The sequence below is a fragment of the Antechinus flavipes genome, chromosome 1, assembly GCF_016432865.1.
Source record: "Antechinus flavipes isolate AdamAnt ecotype Samford, QLD, Australia chromosome 1, AdamAnt_v2, whole genome shotgun sequence".
NCBI classification, from domain to species: Eukaryota; Metazoa; Chordata; class Mammalia; order Dasyuromorphia; family Dasyuridae; genus Antechinus; species Antechinus flavipes.
In genome coordinates, this window is record NC_067398.1 from 122,950,494 (window position 1) to 122,976,519 (window position 26,026).

General features: G+C 31.5%; 1 protein-coding gene across 1 annotated transcript in view; it reads right to left on the bottom strand.

The window, feature by feature from the left end:
- The window catches only part of LIFR (LIF receptor subunit alpha), an 84,786-nt gene that overhangs the window by 46,027 nt on the left and 12,733 nt on the right, over positions 1–26,026 (bottom strand). Inside the window, exons 2-5 of the mRNA XM_051990170.1 lie at positions 12,329–12,486; positions 10,864–10,978; positions 7,658–7,797; positions 448–611 (exon numbers count right to left, since the gene is read on the bottom strand). Of these exons, the coding sequence (XP_051846130.1) occupies positions 448–611; positions 7,658–7,797; positions 10,864–10,978; positions 12,329–12,464 (555 nt within the window). The 5' untranslated portion in view covers positions 12,465–12,486. The remainder of the gene's footprint in view (positions 1–447; positions 612–7,657; positions 7,798–10,863; positions 10,979–12,328; positions 12,487–26,026) is intronic.

A 26,026-nucleotide genomic window follows, 5' to 3' on the forward strand; every position in this document is an offset into this window, starting at 1 on the left:
TATAAATAACACTATTAAAGAAGGAGCAAGAGACTAAAGAAAACTATACTACTTGATATACAACTTTACAGTTTTTCATTACTACTGAAATAAAACAAAATGGAAAGAAGCCACCTGAAAATGAATCATGGGGAAATCATTCCAAAAAGGTATAAAAATTGTACAGTAAGCCATGATATAACAGGACAAGATTTTTTTCCTTAATCACCAATTTAGAACCAGAAGGGACTCCCTTCATTTGAAACATTATTAAACTTAGCTCAAGAAGGGTTAAGCTATTTAAGGTCAAAGAATATGTATTATCTTGATAAGTTACCAAGTCTATTCCCCAAATCTAAAATTTCAGCAGCATAACAATGCCAAAAGAACCTCAATGTTATGAAAATCTAACTTCTCATATTACTTAGAAAGAAGAAATTAATATTTTTAAGAAGGCAGGAAACTTACTACTGTGGCAACTTCCATATTTTCTTTATATTGAACAATAATTTCCCAGATGACACTTGAGTGATGGGGAAAAACAGAGCCATTGTCATTCCACTTCAGGTACAATGTAGACGTTGAAAAATCAGCTGTCAAATTAAAATCCTGTAATGTAGCTGGAACTAAAGCTTTTGAAAACAAAAACATAATAAATTACTAACTTATTAAAACCATTAACTTTACAGTTAAAATATACTTATTCTTCTGATCACAAAAATGTAAAAGACCTAAAATTTAAATTGAAAAATATTGCCAAAATTATATATGTACATATGTATGTGCATTTTCTACACACACACAGACATACACCCTCCTAAATGTATTATGTTTGGGTATGGTTTTAAAACGTGACTGTACTTATGATTTCATTTATGTTAGAGGTACCGAGAAGTTAATGATACATAAATAAAATTTGAACCCAGGTTTTCCTGACTCAAGCAACTCTTTTTCAGACTTTTTACCATAATGCTAAGTTGAAAGACAGACACACTTAGACACACATCCATGAAACTACATATTTTAAAAATAATTACACACATATATGGTCAAAAGTACTCCCCAATTATAAACTAGTTACATTTCAGAAATTCATTAGCAAATTGTGTGAAATTCTGTGCATTTTCCATAAAAACAATATCCTAATGTTGGATGAGACCAGGTGAGCTTATTAATAATACTATTATTTTAGGTTCTGATTATTAGAAGTCATAGAACCACATTGTCCTAGAAGAAGAAAGCTATCTCTGTTTGGTGACATACAAAATTTCAAAATAGTCTATTGGTCTCTTATTTTCCCTATTCACTGTCTAGAGGTATAGACATACCTTTTTACAGGCCTTGATACTGTAATCTAATCTTATCCATGATACTTTTATAAGTCCTAGTGTAAAATCACTAGATGTATCTACCCTACTCTTTCAAAATGCCTTATGCTTAAAAAAATACATTTTTTCTATATATTCATATGAAATTCTCAGGTACTGACTCAACTATCAAATCAGCTGCCACAGTATATGTTTCAATTACCTTAAGAGACAAACAATTTGCTGAAACTGATTCAAGTTAATATATGAATTTTAGATAAGGTCTTAACACATTTCTAGAGGTATGTTTTTTAGAAGAATATTGTTAAGTCTAGTTGGTAGAATTTATATAGTATTGTTAAGTCTAATTGGTAGAATTTATATAGTATTGTTAAGTTTAATTGGTAGAATTTATATAGTAATTTATAATTTACAAAACACTTTGTTTTATGAATTATTTCATTTGCTTAAGTAACATGAGAGAATGTATTTTTGAGGAAGCGAGCCTGTCTTAATGTATATATCTGCTACCAGTTCTCAAAATTCCATGATTCTATGTTTAAATCTGCTGAATATCTTAGGGAAAGGTCACAATAAGTCACAAATTCTTACTGAAGAAAATGGAAGAAGAAATATTTAAAAATATGAAAACTCAATTGTCAGAAAGATTTCACATATTCCAAGTAAATACAATAAAACATCATTAATTCAAATTAACTAGGGACAATATCAGTTTCTTACTAGCAAATTATTTGAAGAATATTTTAAAAGAAACTGGAATAAATGATCTACAAGGCAATTTTTAACTCTAATTTCCTACGCATAATTCTATTATTTTTCAGGATAGCAATGAAACTAGGTTTTATTACATTTAAGCAGAGGCCTTTTTAGCAAATGAAAAAAACTTATTTGTAAAAACATCTTATAAAATTGAGGGTCTTTAAAATATTTTGTTCAAATATTTAAAAACTTTTTACTATTCTTATGACCTAATTTTCATTAGATATGGAATATATCAAAATATAAGAAATCTTTAGGCAAACTATTCAAATCAATCTCTTAATCAAGTACTTATAGAATGTCTACCATGTTCCTAGCACTGAACTATATTTCAGTTCCTGAAATATAAAAGAAGATCTATGAGCATAAGACATCTAGAATCTAGTTAAGATTATGAAGCACACATGAAACAATGAGAAAAATTAAATACTAAGTGATTATTAGTTTCTAAATTTAACAGGAGTTTTGCAAAAGGGTAAATCAGTAAGTTTCATAAAAGCAATTAAACTTCAAAACAGATTTTAGATTTTTTTAAATTTTAATTCTTAGCTGTACTGAGGGAAAAAAAAGACTCAAAGGATTCGGATCATTGTATGGAGGGAAGAAGAGGATATTAAAAGGGAGAAAAAGTAGAACTACTTAGCTCTTAGCTTGTTTCTATTCTTTTTGCCAAGGAGAATGGTGTTTTAATTTGAAATCACAGAACAAAATGGATGATCAGGGAGTTGATACTCAAGATAAATAGGGAGATAGAAAAGAATGTTCCTAACTACCGAATTACATTCTTGTTTACTTTTAAAACTGATAGACAAGACTACTCAGCCAACTACAAAAGATCTTAGAAAGATCATGAAGAATGGGAGTAATTCCACAAGATTAGAGAAGAACAATTGCTGAACGAAACTTGACTAGATAGAAGAATTACATGGGGTCTGGAGTCTGTAGTAAATTGGAAGATTAGGAAGTCAGACTTTCATTTGAAAGTGAGAGAATAAGTTTGACAAATGTGAGAATAGTTATAAAGTTACTCCAACTTGAGAAGAATTACTATGAAGAAACATTTAAAAGTTGTATAAGTAGGATAAAAAAATCAAAGCTAAATGGAAATTGTATAGCTTACTTTCCTCTTTCTACAGAAGAAGAAATTTGTATCAAAGTTAAATGATATGCCATGGGTCACACAGCTAGTTAGTGGCAAGGACAGAACATTTCAGCCCATTGTTTAAGTCCTAATAGTTTTCATTCACTACATCACTCTTTCCACTACATTACTCCAAGATTTTGAATTTAAGGTTACTCAATAGTGCGTCAAAATATATTCCTAAGTAGGAAATAGTAATGATAAGATCACTTCAGAAATGTTGTTTTGACATTAAAATGAAAGAGAATTTGGAGAAGAGAAAAGAATGATGGTAGGGAAATTAGGAAGATATTTGAATAATTCTGATTATCTCTTCCACAATATAGTTCAAAGGAGATGCCAGCTTTTAGAATAAAAAAAAATTATTGATATTCCACTCTTTATATATTAAAGTAGGCTTTTAAAAAATTCTAAGGCTAGTCAACTAATTTATTTATTGAGTCTTCTAGCTTCTTACAAAATAACCTTTGGTTTTCTACCTGTTGCAAACTCTGCAGGTTTATGTTTCAGTGAAGATGTGTGTGAATATATAAGATGTCCAACCTAACTGAAACAAAGAAAGAAAGCTTCTATGTATCTGACTTTGCTTTCAATATACTTATCTAATGTAATTAATTTTATTCTTTTAGGTTATACACGTACATTAATTTTTTTACATATTTCCATATAAGTCATGTTGGGAAAAGTTAGAGCAAAAGGTGAATACCATGAGAAAAAAACAGAAGAAAGAAACAAGGTGAAAGTAATATACTTACATTATTAATCAGAGAAATGCAAATTAAGACAACTCTGAGATACCACTTCACACCTGTCAGATTGGCTAGAATGACAGGAAAAGATCATACTGAGGAGAGGATGTGGAAAAACTGGGACGCTGATACATTGTTGTATTGTGAATTGTGGAATACATCCAGCCATTCTGGAGAAAGATTTGGAATTATGCTCAAAAAGTATTAAACTGTGCATATCCTTTAATCCAGCAGTGTTACTACTGGGCTTATATCCCAAAGAGATTTTAAAGAAGGGAAAGGGACCTGTATGTGCAAGAATGTTTGCGGCAACCCTCTTTGTAGTGGCCAGAAACTGGAAACTGAGTGGATGCCCATCAATTGGAGAATTGCTAAATAAATTGTGGTATATGAATGTTATGGAATATTATTGTTCTGTAAGAAATGATCAGCAGGATGATTTCAGAAAGGCCTGGAGAGACTTACATGAACTGATGATGAGTTAAATGAGCAGGACCAGGAGATCATTATATACTTCAACAACAATCTATATGATGATCAATTCTGATGGACACGGCCCTCTTCAACAATGAGATAATCCAAATCAGTTCCAACAGAGCAGTAATGAATTGAACCAGCTACACCCAGTGAAAGAACTCTGGGAGATGACTATGAACCACTACATAGAATTCCCAATCCCTCTATTTTTGTCCGCCTGCATTTTTGGTTTCCTTCACAGGCTAATTGTACACTATTTCAAAGTCTGATTCTTTTTGTATAGCAAAATAACTGTATGGACATGTATACATATATTGTATTTAACTTATACTTTAACATATTTAACATGTATTGCTCAACCTGCAATCTGGGGGAAGGGGTCGGAGGAAGGAGGGGAAAAGTTGGAACAAAAGGTTTTGCAACTGTCAATGCTGAAAAATTAACCATGCATATATCTTGTAAATAAAAATCTATAATAATAAAAAAATAGAATTTGGAAAAAAAAAGAAAGTAATATACTTAGATCCATATTCGATCTCCCAAGTTCTCTCTCTACATGCATTTTCCATCCAAAGATTATTGGAATTACTTTGGATCAATGAATTACTGAGAAGAACCATAGTTGATTATCACATCATCTTGTTGTGGCTGTGTATACAAAGTTTTCCTAAAACTTGCTTGCTTCATTCAGCATCAGTTAATGTAAATATTTCCAAGCTTTTCTAAAATCAGTCTATCATTTTTTAATAATATTGTATTTGCAATGATATTCCATTACTTTAATACTTAATAATTTAATATTAATTACTTTAATTCCAATACTTTAATACTATTTAGTCACTGCCTAATTGATGGGCATCCATTCACTCATTTTCCATTCCTTTGCCATCTCAAAAAGAGCTGCAACAAACATTTTTGCATGTGTAGGTTCTTTTCCCTCTTTTATTTTTTTGGGGGATATAGACTCAGTAGTGATACTGCTGGATCAAAGGGTATGCGTAATCACAAATTGCTCTCCAGAATGGTGGGATCATTTCACAATTCTAAGAACAATGCATTAGTCTGGCAATTTTCTCACATCCCCTCCAACATTTATCATTTTTTCCTGTCATCTTACCCAATCTGATAGGTAGACAATGTAAATATCTTTATTTATCAAATATCTTTTTTCAACCAAGAATTTCTTTAATATTTGAAAATATATAAAAGGCATGCTATGTATTCAAGTTAACTATGAGATTATGTAAAATATGAAAAGTCAAAAGAGAGACCTGGTTAAATGTTAAAAGAATCTTAAAGGTAAATGAAGAGTTACTTAGCTTTGAGAAAGGAAGGAATAATCAAAAAAAGAAGATGGTTTGGCCTTGAATGATAAAAAAAAAAATTCAATGGATGAAGAATATCAGAAGTACTAGTGACTGACCTATACAAATGAATGGATATTTTACCACAAAAATGAAATGTATTGGGAGCTTCCTCAGTACCAATTTTTAAAATTCAACAGTTTCTACAACTGCATGCCATCTTTATGCTTCTTTAGGATCTTAAGTTTAGAGCTAAAAGGGACCCCAAGGACACTGGATCCAATCCCTTCATTTTGAAAACTGAATTTGGAATTTGAAGCCTAGAAAGGGAACATGACTTGCCCAAAGTCACACAGGTAATAAGAGCTCAGGTTCATTATACTGAACCATGTTGTAACTTTCAGGTGAAGTGGGAATTTGATCAAAGTTCTGCTGGAGTGTTAAAACAAATCCAGTTTAAACCAGGTGCTCATTTATCTACATCAGGGATTCTTCACCTTTTTTTGTGTAATGGACACAGGGAACAGTTAGTTAGGTGGCACAATGGACAGAGTTCTAGGCTTGGAGTCAGAAAGGCCTGAGTTCAAAGATCACCTCAGACACATACTAGTTTAGAAATCAAATGGCAATTACTATGCATTATTCTATAAGAAGGTAAAGCAAACATATGCTGCTCATCAAATCATATCTCATGATTGCATTACTATATCAAGGGCATTCACAGGATCACAGATTTGGAAAGGCTATCTAGTTCCCTTATTTTATAGATGAGAATGAGTCCAAAGTGGCAAAGGTGAGATTTGAAAAAGTCTTCTAAATCCAATTTTCTGCTCATTGAATCATAAAATTCATTTGAAATATTTCATAAATTCAAAATTCCAAAGGTATATTGATAAATTAGAGGAAAATATAGCAAGACCAGTGAGATGATCCACATGAAACTGTTTTCCTAAATTGGGAATGTTTAGTCTAGAGAAAAGAAGATTTAGGGGAAATAATATCTATTACCAAATATTTATTCCTTGCTGCTGTGATACATAAAAAAATTCAATATTAAACAGACAAGTGAAAATTTTTGAAAATCACAGAAGAAAACAGAAAGAGGTCTAAAGATAACACAGATAAGTGGAAGCACTCTGGCACTAACCTGCTAAATTTAAAACATAATCTTTTTTTTTAAAGCTATATACAGAGAAATTCATGGAATCATATGCAATACTCTGATTTCTTTCATACACAGATGCCCACAGTTGTCAATGTCTGTCATGTTTGGAATTATTAAATAAAAACCAAAAAAAGCAAAATTTTCTTTTAAAAAAGCAATTAATATTAAGAATTCAGAGAAATACAAACTAAACCAAACAGAACTGCACAAAGCAGAACTAAGAGAACATATACAGCAAACAGTAACATCAAGACATCAAAACAAAGCAATGAAATGACCAATCTTGTCTCTAGAGGCATGATAATAAAATAAAATTGATGATGAAATAGCTAATGAGTTGCTACTTCGAGCTATTATAGTGTACTCTACCATCATACCATACTATCCCTACTGACTTGAAACTTGAAATTTCAATCTGCTGTGGGATGGAACACCAAATAAATCAACTTTATTACAACTGTGTCTTAAATAAAAATGAATTACTTCTAAGCTCTACTAGAAACAAAATGCATGAAATTTAGAGCTCAGATTTTTTTTAACATCTATTTTAACTCTGCCTCATTGATGTCTTAGTGATTCTAAGATATTTTGAAGAATAGTTTGGATTATGAGAATGAGCTTCTAGATGATTCAAATGCTACTGTAGTACCTTAAATGGCCTTTTTCTATCATCTAGAAAAGCAAAAGATATGAATATCCCACTAAAAATATCACCTAGGTTTTAAGGTGAATTTTTCTTTAGAAGGAATACTTACAAACATTTCTTTCATTTAGGATAAATTTAGTAACAGAATTCCCAGAAACATCAATCGAATTTATTTTTATCTCATGATCAGCAAAGGAAAGAGCTGGAATCTTAAAATGTGTTTTTTCTGTCCGAATACAGGGATGAGAACTGCAATATAAAAAAAGATCATTTGAAAAGAAAAGAATCAACAACAAAATCTTCAGAGAGAATGAATAACATTAAAAATGTTTTCAGGAACTTTTTGTATACAAAGAAACAATGAACTTGGGAGTTCTAGGCCTAATATTTCTAGTATTATTATTTTAAGTCCCTTAATTATTAGTCATAATGTCAATTCTTCAACAAAGAAAAAGAATAGAGCCAAGCTTTTGATATCAAAGAAGAACTTACATTACAGAGATATGTAGTTGGTTTTATTTAAGATCTACTGCAGTGATTTAATGTTCATTAAATGAATATAATTTACTCAATGTAAAGGGCCTAACTTAAATATAGCATTGTATGGAACATTTATACATAAGAACTGAAAGGAAGGAATTTTGTTTTGTGGATGGTTTTAATACAAAATTAACTGTATTCATGCATACTAATATTTTTTCTATAATTTCTCATAATAAAGGACATGTCATTTTTCTAGTATTTTAACTTTTTAACATATGGATAAATGAATCCATTAACAGATTTTATCTCCATAATCATGCTAATTAGCATTCACCACAAGTCTGGACCCCAAAACATTATCCAGCAGACTGAAAACAGATACCCAGAAGTCCACTGAACTCCAATTCAGAATGACTTGGAGAATGAAGACATTAGATTTGAGTTTTGTTGATGAAATAAGCTATGCTAGAATCAATAAACTCTTACAATGTTTAACTCTATAGTTAAAGGGCTACAACTCCATATGGTAACAACTTTAAGAATTTTAAGCTGATGGCACAGTGGATAGAGCACCAGCCCTGAACTCAGGAGAACCCTGAATTCAAATCTCACCTCAGACACTTAACATCTTCTACCTGTGTGACCCTGGACTTAACCCCAATTGCCTCAGGGGGAAAAAAAAAGCTGTATATTATACTAAGTAGACTTAGATTATTAAAGGAAGAAAAAACAATATTCAAACATATCAATTACATAAATCAATCAACAAATATCTATTAAGTGTCAACTACATGTTAGGTACTATGCTAAGTGCTTAGGGATTTAGAAAGACAGCAACAAAACATTTCCTGTGCTCATGAAACTTATGTCTTATTATGGAAGACAAACTCTATATAAAGGATTACATACATACAAAATAAGATTTGGAGAGCAAAGATGGCACTCCAAGGGTGAAGAACAGCAAATCAGCAAATTTAGCTAAGCCAAAGAATGCATGAAAGAGAATAATTATGTTTAAGGATAGAAAGGGAGGCTGTAACCTGGAGTACCCCAGGAGTCTTAAAAAGTAACTATGTACCACATGACCTCAGAGCCATGTTTAACATTCCACCCTGGTCAACTTGTTTTCTGTTGTGCTGATGTGTAGATCTTTCCCTTTCCAACCTCGCAAACTAACAAGCTGGAAGCATCATCAAATAAATACTGATACTGCAAGACCTCAATGACTCCACTCACGATCCTAATGGCTTCTTAAGCTCAATTATGCCTTGGTTTAACCCCAAGGGAATCTATACTTCTTGAGGACAGGAAAGCTAATTTTTGTATTCATATTTTCAGGGCTTAGTATGGAATTTGGCAAACACTTAAGACTTTTAAATTCATTCATTAATAATTATAAGGCCACAATTAACATGATACCTTCTTAACCTTAGTTGCTCCATCTGTAAATTGGAAGGTTTTATACTTAAATTTACTTTATAGTTACTCTGAAAAACTATGCTCTTCATAAGCCAGAAAATGTTAAATAAATATCATTATAAACATTATTATATCATCCTGAGGATAGCAGCACCTTCCTTCCTCATAGCAGAAATTGAGGTAGCTATGAATTATTTTCTACCAATTCCCAAACATTAACTAGGAATTCCCTCTAATTTTCCTGTATTGGTGTCAGATTTCGAGATATTGGTTGACTTCTATTAGCTGCCATTTCTGAGAACGAAGTGTTCCAAAGAAATGAATTTTCCAGATTACATAAATGCACTTCTTTAGGTGCCAATTTTTAAAGGACTTTGATAATTATTTCCAAATTCATCTCAAGTTATTATTAAACACAATTATTCTAGCATTGAATCTGGACTTGAAGGATTTCAATCTCAGCTGAGCCCAGCTACATATTTACTATATAACACTTTCTTATTTGTAAAATGGATATAACTTTAAATCCTATTTACTATATAACACTTTCTTATTTGTAAAATGGATATAACTTTAAATTCTATAGTTCAAGTTTAATTTTTTTCTAAATAATTCACATTTTAAGTTTTAACTATACAGAAGTAAAAAGGTAAATATCACTGCTTAATCCCCCATTAAATTATTCTGGAAGCTATCTTAATTTCTTTTTACTCTATAATAGCTTTACTTCTTCAAATAGAACTTGAGAACCAAATTTTACACAAAATCATCAGTAACAAATGGAAATTTGAAAGAAATCAGCTTCAGAGAGCAACCATTTGAGACCTTAAAAATAACCTGACAATTTGATGAATCCTAATTTGGGAATAGAAAATATGAACTGAGAAAGTAAAGTTTGTTCCTGTGTGTGACTCTAGGGGGCACAATACCGCATAATAAAAATCTAATTAAGAGGATTTGGTTGAATTTGGCACTCTTTGCTAGGCACAAATGGAAAAAGTTTTAGAAAACAAAGTGTCTAGTTAACAAGCCTGGAGTCCAAAATTAATCTCTCTCAGTAAAAAAGGAAATAATAATAATAATAATAATAATAATAATAATAATAAAGGTATCTTCTTTAAAAACAAACAAAAAAAAAAAAAAAAAAAAGTTACTATCTAAAGAAGAGGAACATAATTCTAGGGGAGATATTTGCACCAAAATTCATTGACAGAAAAGAGCTTATCTTCTTTAGAAATGAACCAAAAAGAAAAACTTCACCAAAATGTATTTAAACATCAGTGGAAAAGGTATTCATTCAATTATGTTACACAGTAAAACAAGTAAATATTTTCTACTTTTTTTTCACAAAATTAAAAAATTTTCAAGTTTCCTAAAACTTTCATCTAAGTTTTAAGAAAATTAGAAACATACCTGTTTATAACACAAATTTCATAAGTAGTACCATGGTTTATTGTAGGCAAGGCTTCCCAGGAACAGTCCCATATCTTTAAATTATGGGTTATACAATTTAAATCATGAGGAACTTCTGGTGAATAAAAGTAATAAGACACAATTATTATTTCAATGTACAGCAATAAAAGGGTAGCATATATATTTCAGTTATAGTATATGAAAGGAATATGTGTCACACACATGCTTGCTAAAATATTTGCATGATGAAGAGTGCCTTCTGCTTTGTTTTATTATTCCATCTCCTCTACTTGCTTTCTAAGTAAGGAATAGGAAATAGCTAAAAAGCTGAAAGTTTGTAAAAGGTCAAGTGAGCCAATGGTGTATCTTAAGGAAAAGGACTTCTATCAGCACTTATTATAATGGGAGCAAGGATAATGGGAGTTAGATGCAATACCTAGAATGTTAAATACCTTAAGTTAGAAAGTAGAACTGCATTTTCTTTAAATTTACAAAATGCTTTGCCAGAAAAATAAATGGAAAACAACAAATGTGTTGTAATTATCTATAGGTAATTAACTGCTACTAATAGTAAATCACAATTTTGAGGATTCAAGATGTAAAAATGGTAATAAAATACACTATAGTCGGATACTACATGAGAACATCAATTACCCCCCAAATATTAATAGCAGTATAAAATGTTTCCTTTTTTAATGCTCTCTGGATAAATATAGATATTCCCATGACCAAAGATTTGATTTCTTTTCTACATGGGGATTAAGTGGATTTTCATTGTGAGACCAAATTATAGATCAATATACAAAAAAAGAAATTAATGATAGATTACGTAATCACTTGTCTTTAAGATAACATTTAATAAACTATCAAAATATTATGAAATTAATATGGGAGCTGTGAAATTAAAATGCTATTTATAAATATAGGGATCAAAACATCTATACTAGAGATATTCAAATTAAATGTTCTTCACATTTCAAGGATCTATGATTTTGCAATGTGGCTTATTTCCTTCACTGATGAAGACAAGTACTCCTCTAACTTAATAGTCTCTCAGAGCAGAGTGCCTATGATGGAAAAATTAATCACTTGTTTGGCTATGTGACAGTGAAGAATTAGCTATATATCTTCTTCACTGGGACCATACTCAAAAACCTTTCAATTTGTGGGACCTGTCAGAACATGTGCTCCTTTCTACTGCTATAAATGTTAAGAATTCATTGTCATAATGTACTAAAATATAACTTTAGTAAATGATCTTAAATTATAGATTATTTTTTAAAATGTAGGGCAGATGGGGATGAGGGAGAGATGAAGATAGAGAAAACTTAAAAATAACTTTTTAAATTTTTGCTTAATTGAATCATTAGATAATTGATAACTAAAATGCTCAATAACAATACAGGTTATTTCTGAATAAACAGAATAGAATTAGATTTTAATAAGTTTCCTAATTCATACTTACCTCTACTCTGTCCATGTGCTTGGTTCACTAAATATAAAAAAATAATCGATGACAACCATTGGAACGTTGCACTACTCCTCATTCTTTTATTTCCCCCTGTTTTTGATAACAGTCTTAAATAAAAATAAGCTTCCATTTTCAACACACATCAGTCAAACCTAAAATTCATAAGAAAATATTTATTTTAAAACTGCATGCCTTGTAACAGAAATATTGTCAGGAATATCTATAAAAAGAATTATTATTAAATATATGAACACTAAGATATACCAATAATATATTATTTTAAAAATCAGAAGCTATCAAGGTAATTCCCCAGTTCAAAATAGTAATCATTCTACATGTAATCAATCTATGATTCTAGCTTGATTCTGGTATATAGTATATACAACTAATCTCAAGTTATTATGAAATAATGTACACTGAAATTGACAATCACTTAACTGTTAATCAGTCGTAATACAAAAACAATTTATATTTACATTTCATAGTTTTAGTACAAATATTTCCTACTATTGGCAATTAGAGATAAATGGGAAAAAATCATTAAGTTTATTAAAGAGAAAGAAATGTTAACTGTAAATAACAAATAAATAAAACAAATATCCATAAATCTAATTTAAGTACCAAAGCCCAAATGTAGGTGAAATATAAATGAGGTGCTTATCTACAACTTGAACTTATTTTTAGAAATATTGTTGGGCAAAGGATATTATATTTTTAATAGTTCTATTTAATTTTAAGACAAAACTCAAATTTTAAGTTGAGTAATGAAATAATTCCAAAAGTTATTTACTCAAAAAAATCACTAAAGAAAAAAAATTAAGAGATACTTTAGTAACATATTATAAATGTTGTTCCCAATTTATAGAGAGCAAACAATACCATCATCACTAAACAAATTACTTATAATACACATCATAAATTCACAACAAAATCCAACTGAAAATAAGACTTTGTTTTTATCTGAAATGTCATTTGATAACATTAGGTGTAGGCATTAAACTCATTTTAAAATGTTTTCCTTCAAGAATTAATTATTACTTAAAGTGAAAGATTGTAATATAAAATGACAATTCTCCCACATTAGTATAACTCCTACATTGACATGTCTTTATTGACAATGAGGCCCTTATAAGCTGGAACTAGAAGTAAGGACTGATGACATCTAGTATAACACTCCTCAAAAGAAGAATATATTCTGCAGGATATCCCAAGTCTCTTGCTTATTATTCTGAATAATCAAGATCTGGCTACTGAACTACTGAAAGAGGAGGAAAAAACTTCCCCTAAATAAACAAAAGCTAATTATTATAATTCTTCACACAGGAAAAATCAAGTAGATGTGATAATTAGTTAGATAAATAAAATTAGTTAGTGATATTTAGAACCAGCCCATTGAGTTGGTTCATTAATACATAAACTAAGAGAGTTATTACATATGAAAATGGCCTGGGCTCAAAACTAACTCGAAGAGAAGAGACTTTCAAATGAGGAAGATTTCATCTTCTAGGATTTCATGCTATATTTTCTAAGTTATAGATATCCAATTAAAGAACTATTCAGATCTTTAAAAAAAAAGATATTCAGCTACATTAAAAATATATATTTAAAAATTGACAGATTTTTTAAAACTAAAATTGATAATTACAATATCCTCTTTTAATGACTATAAATAAGATGGTAACTAGCATGCTACTTGATATACAAATCATATCATTAAAATATTTCAGGATGAGAGAAAAGAATTTTCTCTCTATTACAATAAACACAATTCACTTATAAAAGGTTCTTTACTTTTTGTGTGAGCAGTAGTTTTTAATTTCAATTGTTAAGCAATATGGGTGAGAGCAGTGAACAAGCACCAAAAGTAACATAGGATGACAGCCCTAGGATCTTAGAAATCTCCTCTCCACATCCCTTTCACTTCCCAGATGAGATAACTGAAGGACAAGAAAGTTAAGGTCACATAAGTAATATGCATTAGAGGAACCCAGATCCTCTAAGGGTAGAACTAGTGATCTTTCCTTGGACTTGTGAAAAGCAAGCAATAGACTCAGAATGTCATTGGAGAGCAGTAATAAAGATCAAGGTACAAGAAAAAATCAGATTTAAATCTGGAAAGCCCATAATGATAATCTAATTCAATCCAATTATCTAATCTAATCCACAATTTTACAAATGAGGAAACTGAGGTCCTAAAAGATTAAATGATTTGTCCAAATTCATATAGGTAGAATGATAGGGCTGGAACTGAAACCCAGGTCCTGTGATTCTAAATCAGCAATCTTGCCTCACATGTGGAAATAAATATCCCCAAATTACCAGCATTCATATTATTCTTAGAAATGAAAATAAAGAAGGAATAAGGAAATTACTATAAACATATCTAAAAATTATATAATATCTATGAGTTTACCCTATGAAGTGCTTAGTACAATGCTTGGCATCTGGTAGACATTTAATAAACATCTATTGATTGCCGACACCACAAAATTTATATAACTAAAACTACAAAATGTTCTTTACAGAAATAAAAAGAAACAAATTGGAGAGTTACCTATTATATAAGGCTAAACCAAATGGCTTCTGAGAGATCTCTCTGTGAGAGATCTGTGATTGTCATATACACAGTAAATTCTAGATAAATAATGTGAATACAAATAATAAATACAAATAAAATACTTTATAAACTAAAAAAAAACCTTGGTTTATAAAAATAAGGCATTATTATCATTAGCTACAACCCTATGCTTTTACAGAAGTTTTTTCTATTATTCAAAACTTTAAAATTAATTGTTTTGAATATTGTGTCTCTTCAATGCATATATTAAGACAAAGTACTTTGGACAACTTTTTCATTCCTTCATTTTTTCAATTCTGGAGCAGCTCAAAGAATATTTTTTCAAAACTATACTGCTGAGTGTTTCTATTGGGCTTATACCCCAAAGAGATACTAAAAAAGGGAAAGGGACCGGTATGTGCCAAAATGTTTGTAGCAGCCCTGTTTGTAGTGGCTAGAAACTGGAAAATGAATGGATGCCCATCAATTGGAGAATGGCTGGGTAAATTGTGGTATATGAATGTTATGGAATATTATTGCTCTGTAAGGAATGACCAGCAGGATGAATACAGAGAGGCTTGGAGAGACCTACTTGGACTGATGCTAAGTGAGATGAGCAGAACCAGGAGATCATTATACACTTCGACAACGATATTGTATGAGGATGTATTCTGATGGAAGTGGATTTCTCTGACAAAGAGACTTAACTGAGTTTCATTGGATAAATGATGGACAGAAACAGCTACACCCAAAGAAGGAATACTGGGAAATGAATGTGAACTATTTGATTTTTGATTTTCTTCCCGAGTTATTTTTACCTTCTGAATTCAACTCTCCCTGTGCAGTGGGAGAACTGTTCGGTTCTGCAAATATGTATTGTATCTAGGATATACTGCTACATATTTAACATATATAGGACTGCTTGCCATCTTGGGGGGGGGAGGAGGGAGGGAGGGGAAAAAACGAAACATAAGTGATTGCAAGGGATAATGCTGTGTAAAAATTATCCTGGCATGGATTCTGTCAATACAAAGTTATTATTAAATAAAAAAAAAACTATACTGCTGAGCAACATGCAAAATTCTTAAAATGGGGATATCATCAACTTCAGATATGTTTATAGATTTTTGAAAATTAATTATGAAACACTATAGTATAAATAAATCTTGAAGTTTAAAAAAAACTAAACATAAATATTTTATTTACAAAACTGGTACTTTGGGACTATGGTAACAGCCTCCTACTTGGCCCTCCTTGCCTCCAATCTTTCCCTCCCTCTTCCAGTAGCTGCCAAAGTAATTTCCTAAAGCCTGGGTTTGACCATATAACACAATAAATTCTAGGGCCTTTCTATTACTTCTAGAAATGAGTACAAACTTCTCTATTTGGCAAGTTAAACCTTTCACAACTTGGCTCCAAGTTACCTTCCCAGTCTTAAGGTATATTACTTTACTTCACAAATTCTTAACTTCAATCAAACTAGCCTTCCTACTATTCCTTAACATACAACATTCTGTCTCCTCTTACACAGTATGAGCCATCCCCCATTCCTGGATACACTTCATCCTTTGTGTAAAATCTCTAGTTCCCTTTCAAGTTTAGCTCCACTCTCACCTTGGCCTTTTCTAATCTTTCCTGCATCCCTAACACTCAGCACTCCTTGATACACAGTGCTTAATAAATACTTGTTAACTGATAGATTGATTGGTAAAAGAAGGGACAGATTTAGGGAGAATATGTTAACTATAGCTGGTTTTTGAGAAACTAATATGATCTAGACATTTACAGGAAATGAGAATGGATCTGTTGTAGTCCAGGAGAAAAGGACATCAGAACAAAGATCTTAAAAAGTCTAGACAAGCATGGCTAGAGGGAAAACATCCACACTAGAAAACAGTAAACAATAAGTTCAGCAAAGTAGTTTTTAGTCAGCTATTTTGAAGCAGTATAAACTTATAACAACCTACAGTATCTTACAACCTTAAACCTTACTGGAGTCGGGCTACATATAAATTAGACTTATCTGTACAGGGATGATGCTTAAACTTACAGGACCTTAAAAGATCTCCAAGAAAGGAACTGTACAGAAAGAAAAGAAGAAGAACTTTCAATTGCACTTGTAGTTCGGAGGCAAAATATGTATCAGAAAAGGATTCTGCATATTCTTATTTGTATATATGTTGTGTCCTGGTAAAATATAAATTCCTTGGGTCAGAAATGGTTTGGTTTTGTCTTTATGTATTTAGCATCTATAACTATCCCTGGTACATAACAGGAAAATTGATAAGAATACCATTTTTAAGGGGTAGCTAGGTGGTACAGTGGATAGATCACAATCTCTGAAGTGGAGGATTTGAGTTCAAACCCTGCATCAGACACTTGTTACTTATTAGCAGTGTGATCCTAGACAAGTCACTTAATCCTATTGGCTCATCAAAAGAAAAAAAAAAGACTCAAGAGACTCCTGGTTTCCAAACATAAACACCTTAGTGATGGCTTAATATATTTAGCTGTGGAAATAATATTTCTAAAGAAAAATAACAGAATGCATTTGCAAACTTTTTAGGAAAACATTTTAAAGAATAAACCACCCAACTCATAACAGCAAAATTGTACATTTTAACGAGATAATCAAAATAATTTTTAAACTTTTGAAATTTCCTATCACTTATATTAGATAAAGCTGTTATGAATATGATGATGTATGTTCATTTTGTATAATCAAAATGTACTATAGCATATTTTACGTGTTTTCTAGGATTTTATTTTTTAAAAAATTTGGCCATGTAGAAAAATGGCCCCCTAATCAAAAGGAACAGATTTTAGTCTCAGCTCTATCACAAACTAGCACTAGATAACTTTGGACAAGTTAGTTACTAAAGTCTCTGGGCCTCATACTGATCTTGACATTAAAGTGGAGTAACTTTCAGGAATCTTTTAACAGTATACATCTTTGTAAGCAATTGATACATATATTTTGATGAAGCTTGATCACACCTAGCTATGGCAAAGGTCAAAACACATGAATTTAAAGGTGAAATGAATGAGAATTTATGTTTCAACAAGTTCAGATATTCATTCTTCATTCCTTATATTTGTTACAAAATGTTTCACAATCTCTTTAACAATCCTCCAACAGCTTTAAGTGATCAGGTCTACATATCAGTGGGCAGTAGAGAATTTGTGTCGGAGAATTTTAAATAACAGAATTACATAACTCTGATAGTAGGAAGCTATCTCAGCTAATTCAAATCCATAAATAAAAAAACAATCCATAATAATAATAATGCTAATAATGATGACAGCTAGCATTCACATGGTGCTGTAAGATTTACAAAGCACTTGACAAATATTATTTTATTTGATTCTCACAGTCACCCTGGACGGTCTATAATATTATTATCCTCATTTTAAAGATGAGGAAACTAAGGAAAACAAGCTAAATTTCTTGCCCAGAGCCACACAGCTACTAAGTATTAGTTGCAGGATCCAAATTCAAGTCCAGGGATTCTGTACTGTCTACTTGCCTCATTCAGCCTTTGCTCAAAGACTTCCAGTAAAGAAGAGCCCCTTATTTCTTCTACCTTCTGAGGAAGTCTATCTACTTAAAAAGAGATCTGAGAAATCTAAATCTTTCTCCTTGCCACTTCACTCAATGCTTTTGGTTCTGCCCTATGTAGACAGACAAAACAAGTCTAAGCCATCTACTATGGACAAGCCTCCAAATCCTTGATTATAGTTATAATGTCCCGGTGTCTTAGGGTATCTCCCTATTGCCTGCACTTTGAGTCCTGTGTAAGGAACAACCAGCAATGGAAGATGATGCCATGCTTTTACACTGATAATTTGCCTGATATCATAAGAGTCCTATAGGACTGGGTTCTCTATGTTGATCAACTATTTCTGTCCTCATCCTATAAAGAGAGAGAATGTTTTTTCTGTAAATACTCCACCAGAATTTTCTTCTTTTCTCAAGGAGTTCAGTTTTCAGAGTTTCCATTTCAGCCCACTGGAAACTTTAATATCCTGTATATGTTGATGTCCCCTTGAACTTAAAAGTTATCAACTTCAATTCTTAAACCACTTTAAATGAAAATCTAGGCAGCTAAGTTACACAAAGCATAAAACTCTGAATGTGGAGTCAGGAAGACCTCAGCTTAAATCCTACTCAGACACTTAGCTGTGTGATCAAACAAGTCACTTTAATTTCACTCAGCCTCAATTTCCTAATCAGTAAAATAAGGAAAATAACAGCATTACCTCACAGAGTAATTCTGAGGATCCAAATAAGATAAATATAAAGCACTCTGTAAACTTAAAAGCATTTAAATGCTAACAATTGTTATAATTTTCATTATTATGTTTATTATTTTTAATCAGAATACTCAAAAAGATGATCACATCTAACTGCTCACTATCACTCCTAACTGCAATCTCCATGATCTTAAACTCTAAAATTTTTCTCTTTGATTTTGTACAACTTCTATCCTTTCATCTTTCCTTATGCATAATTGCTAATAAATCTATTTTGCATTTTTACCATGTCTTCAAGCCTCCTATTCCCTTATGTTTTACCAGTCTATTACTCCTATTCTGGCATCTCCATTCAGTGTTGACTTTATGACTAAATATAATCAGTTCAATTATATACTATCCTGTATCCTGTAACACCGAATCTACTGTCCCCTTACCATTCAAACTTTGCTAAATTCCAATCCTGGTTACCCCCAACATGTACCTTCTCCACATTTACTCCTGTTTGCTTCTGAAAAAAGTCATATTGCTATGCCAATTGGATCAATTATAAATTAATTTGATATGATCTCAACTGTACCCTATTAAAATCATTTAAAAAAATTCTTCTCTGGTAGATCATACCAAATTCCTCAAAAGATATTCTAAAGATCTTCAAGGTCCAATATCACCATCTTTTTCCTATCTCTTAAAGGGATTCCCCTCATACTTTCCTGAGGAAATAGAGACCCATCCATCATGAGCTCCTTCATGTTTCCTTTTTAAACATCACAAAACCCCTTCATATCATCTACCAAAGGAAATCTTTCCCCAACATTTTTTCCCCAACTGGGGAATTTTTAAAAATGCTATTTTTATTCACTTTGAATTCAAAAGCATTTTACTAGCTTATATCAAGACTACATAATATGAATGACTCATCAATCCTGCTTTGCCTTCAAACTCACCCCCTTCCAGATATGCACTGTTTATTCCTTAAAGAAGTGTCTGAAATTCAAAGTCTAATTATCATGTCCATTGTGACAGAGACAGTAAATGTTAAAAGCAGGATCTGAATCCAGATTTTGCTGCCTCCACTATGCAAAAATTGCCTTTATTTTATTAGTTTAGGAACTTAAAAGAACTTTAGAAATTACCTGGTCTAATGCCTTATTTTAAAGATAAGGAATTTGAGGCCCAAGAATATATAAAAATAATTCAATTATATAATGTTTAGAGACTAAATAAGGAAGAATAGAAGCTTCTTTGCAAGAGGAAGTTAGTGATATTAGTCAATATAAAGACAAACTTATAATTAAAACTATTTTCAATTTTTCAAAAGTAATTCTTGAAAACCAAGAAAAAAACAATTTTTCCTTTCTAATTTTTCTTTTGATCCAATATAATTTCAGTCTGAGTTATAAATTTAAAGCTAACATGTATTAGGAATTACATTGATAATTGAAAACTAATCAGAAATTATGATAAAAAATACATTTGAAATGACATGTAAATCTCTAGGAACATATCTGTCACTTAAAAGAATGAACTAAGAAAATAAAATAGGACATCAAATTATCTTCTGGGGCAGTACCAATGCCTAGTTACTAAAACTCAGAACATTTTTTTTTGTCTAATTCTCATTGTAAATAAATGAAAAAACATGACTAAGCACTTTCTATGTGCCAGGCACTGTGTTATGTATTACTCTCTGGGGACAAAAAAATATAAAGATTAGATTGTTTCCGCCCTCAAGGGGCTACTATTCTAATAAGGGAATTACAAAGTATGAAAGGATTGTTAAATACTAAAAGATGCTCTGATCTGAGAAGTCAAAGGGATTATACTGAAGTCATGATGCAGTCATTAACTGTCGCATCCTTTTCAATATGGGAAGGCAAATAACAAGATGCCTGGATAAATTCTGGTTTCCTGATAAAGAAAACAGTCTGAAGAACAGTTAGCTGTGGTAAATTAGGTGAGTTTTTGTTTGTTTGTTTGCTTTTTACTCACCACAAATCAGGCTGCCTCAACCCTAAGATAGAATTACAAATATGAGAAGTTTTATGAGAGGATTGAGGGGAAGAAGTTTCTCAAGGTATAGTCAGTTAGTGGTGTTAAATTCAAATATGAACATGAGGATGGCCATGGGCTGCATATTGATTTATAAAACCATATATTAACATTATGTTCTATTGCATTTTTATTTACTTTGGTAACTATTCACCAATTACATTTTCATCTGATTCAGATCCTTAATATCATCAAGGGATATGGACAGAATTAAATAAGAAAAGCAGAAGCCCTGGAGATGAAGAGAATGGGTTCTAAAGGTGTTAAGAGAAGAAAGGAGTATAATAGAAATACAGCCATGAACAATGGAAGAAGTACTTACAAGTGCTTACTTGAGTAAGCAGGAAGTAGAACTTATTTCTCATAATTGGGGTATATGAGGAGAATATACAAACATGGAAGAAGAGGTAAAAGAAGCAGATATGAGATGAACCTCACTCATAAAAAATCGACAGAACACTGAGTAATTCTCAGTAATACCTATAGTCTAATTTTCCTCTATTAGAATCTTTATTGGTCTTCTTTGTTGTCTTTGCTTCTTCATTCATTTGTATTAAACATTTGTCTTCTTTCTTGATTTTCGTATTCTGTGAAATACTATAATATAAACCACAATATAAACCATATTCGACAGTTTTTTCCCTCTTCCTCCTTTTTAAATTAAAATCTCTTTATAATTAGACTAGTAAGAATAAAGGCATAAAACTAGGCAAAGATTATATTACACTGCATACCAAGAGAAGCTCAAAATGGGTGAATAATTTAGACATAAAAAATGATATCATAAGCAAATTAGGAGTCAGTTCTGTGGATAAGGGAAGAATTTGTAACCCAAGAAGAGATAGAGAGCATTATGAAATGCAAAATGAATAATCTGGATTACATTATATTAAAAAGATTTTGCAAAAACAAAGCCAATGCAACCAAAACTAGAAGAAAAGCAGAGAAGCCAAAATTGCAGAGGAAAGGCCCGAGCTCTCCCCGAAACTCCTGAAAATATCTTTAAATATTGACTCTAAACAAAATTTAAATATCAGGACCACAAAAAGACAGTGTGAAACACTTTTCTAGCCAAAGACAATTAGAAGTTTGGCAGAAAACGTCTATTGCTCCAGTGTGAGAATGCAGCTCAGTCCAACTAGGAGCAGGCCTTGGGAGTTCCTGTATCAGCAGCATCTTAGCCCACAGACTGGTAAAGGAGTTGAACAGGGGTCTCTTTGCTAACATTGAGGCAGAACTCTGTTGCTTTGCCTATATTCAGATCAGGAACGCAGTCCTGGCTCACAGTCTCAGGGTGAAGGGGGAGCAATAGCATACTAGAACTTATAGCTAGAGTGAATAAGGGCTGCTCCTCATAGCTCCAGGGCAGAAAAGAGTATTTGTGGTACTCACAGACCAGAGTATACACCAGGTGAGTAATAAACGCACATACACAAGGTGGCTCATACCACCTTGGAAGAATGGAAAACTTAGTTCCCTTAGGTTTCTGAAAAATAGCTGCACAAAATCCCTGAAGCTTGGGATAATATAGCTTCTATCCTGGAAACAGAGCCTCCCCTACTTTAATAAAGAATTAAAAGTCGAGTAAAAGGATGAGAAAAATGAGCAAACAACAAAAAATGGCCTTGATCACAGAAAGTTACACAGAAAGTGACAAGAAAGATCAAAATACACTCAGAGGAAGATAAAGTCAAAGTTTCTACATCCAATGCTTTTAAGAAAAAATAAGAACTGGTCTCAGGCTATAACAGAGCTCAAAAAGGATTCTGAAAATCAAGTAAGAGAGGCAGAGGAAAAACAGGGAATAAAAATGAGAGGGATGCAAAAGTACAGAAAGTTAATGATGAGAAGAATGTATTAAAAAAGCAGTTGGCCAAATGAAAAAAGGAGGTACAAAAGCTCAATGAGGAAAATAATTTCTTAAAAATTAGAGTTGAACAAATGGAAGCTAATGACTCTATGAGAAATCAAGAATAAAACAAAACCAAAAGAATGAAAAAAATAGAAAACAATGTGAATTATATCACTGGAAAAACAACTGACCTAGAAAAGAGATCTAGGAAAAATAATGTATTTTATTTTATTTTGCTGTGTTTTTTTTAAAGCTTTTTATTTTCAAAACATATGCAAGGCTAATTTTTCAACAATGACCCTTGTATAGTCTTGTGTTTCAGATTTTCCCCTTTCTCTCCACCTCCTCCCAGAGATGGCAAGCAATCCAATATATGTTATACATATTAAAATATATGTTAAATCCAATATGTGTTAACATATTTATACAATTCTCTTGCTGCATAAGAAAAATCAGATCAAAAAGGAAAGAAAATGAGTAAGAAAACAAAATGCAAGCGAACAACAAAAAGAGTGAGAATATTATGTTGTGATCCACATTCAGTTCCCACAGTCCTTCTTTGAGTGTAAATGGCTCTCTTCATTACGAGATCATTGGAACTGGCATCAATCATCTCACAGTTGGAAAGAGTCACATTCATCAGAATTGATCGTCCTATAATATTGATATTGCTGTGTACAATGATCTCCTAGTTCTGCTCATTTCTCTTAGCATGAGTTCATGTTAATTAAGTGTCTCCAGACCTCTCTGAAATCATCCTCCTGATCGTTTCTTATAGAACAAGAATATTCCATAACATTTATATATTATAATTTATTGAGCCATTCTCCAACTAAAAAGCATGCACTCAGTTTCCAGTTTCTTCCACTACAAAAAGAGCTGTTACAAACATTTTTGCACATGTGGGTTCCTTTCCTTCCTTTAGGATCTCTTTATATAGGTTCAATAGAAACACTACTGGATAAAAAGGTATGCACAGTTTGATAATTTTTTGAGCATAGTTCCAAATTGCTCTCCAGAATAGCTGGATCTGTTCCACCAACAAAGTATTCGTGCAGGACAGATAATTTAAAAGTTATTGGTGCACTTGGAAGCCACAACGAAAAAAAGAGCTTAAACGTTATCTTTTTAGAAATTGTCAAGGTAAATTGTACTAACATTCTAGACCCAAAGAATAAAATAGAAACTGAAAGAATCCACCAATCACTTGAAAGACATCCCAAGATGAAAACTCAGAAATATCATAATCAAATTCTAAGGAAATTAATCTAAAAAAAAAGATGTCAATTAAAAAAATTTAGATTAAATACTACCACTGGAAACAATAGATTAAAAAAAATAAATCCAATTTAAAAAGCAGAAAGCTGGAAAACACTTTTTATTGTCAGTGTTTCTGATAAAGACCACATTTCTAAAATATACAGAGGAATGGATTCAAATGTGTAAGAATACATGTCATTGCCCAATTGATAAATGGTGAGGGGATGTGGACAGGCAGTTTCCAGGTTTAAAAATAATTAAATCTATCTATAGTCGTATGAAAAAATACTCTAAATCATTATTGATTAGAGGAATGCAAATTTAAACAATAAATTAAAGCACCTCATATCATCAGACTGGCTAATGTGACAGAAACGGAAAATGATAAATGTTGGAGAAGATATGGGAAAATTGGGACACCAATACATTGCTGGTAAAGTTGTGAACTGATCCAATCATTTTGGAAAGCAATTTGGAATTATATCCCAAGAACTATATAAAACTTGCATAACTTTTGATTCAGTAGTACCACTACTAAGTCTGTATCCCAAAAATAACATAAAAAAGACAAAAGCACCCACATAAACAAAAATATTCGTAGCAGTTCTTTATGTGGTGGCAAAGGACTGAATATTGAAGGCATGCCCATCAATTGAGGAATGGCTGAACAAACTGTGGCATATGAAAATAATGAAATATTATTGTTCCATAAGAAATGATGAGCAGGAAGATTTCAGAAAAATCTGGAAAGACTTACATGAACTGATGCTTAGTAAAGTGAGCAGAACCAGGAGAACACTGGACTAAGTAACAGCAACACTATACAATGATCAACTTTGATAGACTTGATTCTTCTCAGAAATACAGTGATCTGTGACAATTCCAAAAGACTCATGATGGAAAATGTTACTGATCCATATCCAGAGAAAGAATTAGAGTCTGGATGCATATCAAAACATATAAATTTTCCTTTTGTTTCTTGTGGGTTTTCCCTGATTCTTCTTTCACAATATGACTAATGTGGAAATATGTTTAATATGATTGTACACGTACAACTTTCATCAAATTTTGCCATATTGGGGAAAAAAAACAGAAGTCAAAATCTTGTAAAAGTGAATGTTGAAAACTATCTTTATATGTAATTGGAAAAAATAAAATATTGTTTAATTAAAAAAAAAACTCGGGATGGGGGAAGAATATAGGCATAGACAGATAGGCAGACAAACATATCTACTTCACAGCCTGTTAGATGCACTGTAAGTCTAGCCAAGACAATTGCCTATCAATATTCATATATTTTAATTTTTTATAAAACTTTTTATTTTCAAAACATATATAATTTGACAAAATTGACCCTTGCATAGTCTTGTGTTTTAGATTTTCTCATCCTTCCCCTTACCCCCTTCCCTAGATGACAAGCAATCCAATATATGTTAAATGTGTTAAAATATATAAAATAAATATGTAGAAACATATTTATACAATTCTCCTGCTGCAGGGAAAAAAAACAATCAGATCAAAAAAGAAAGTAAATGAATACTCATATATTTTAAAATCAAAGCCCCAAAATTCAAATGCCAGTCGTCTATAAACTGCAAATAACAATCCTCTACTGATCAGAATTTACTAAATTGAACTGAAACTTCACTAATAAAATTCTAGTAAACCTACTAGGCCACAGACTATGATGATAATAATGAGAATAAATAGTGCTTTA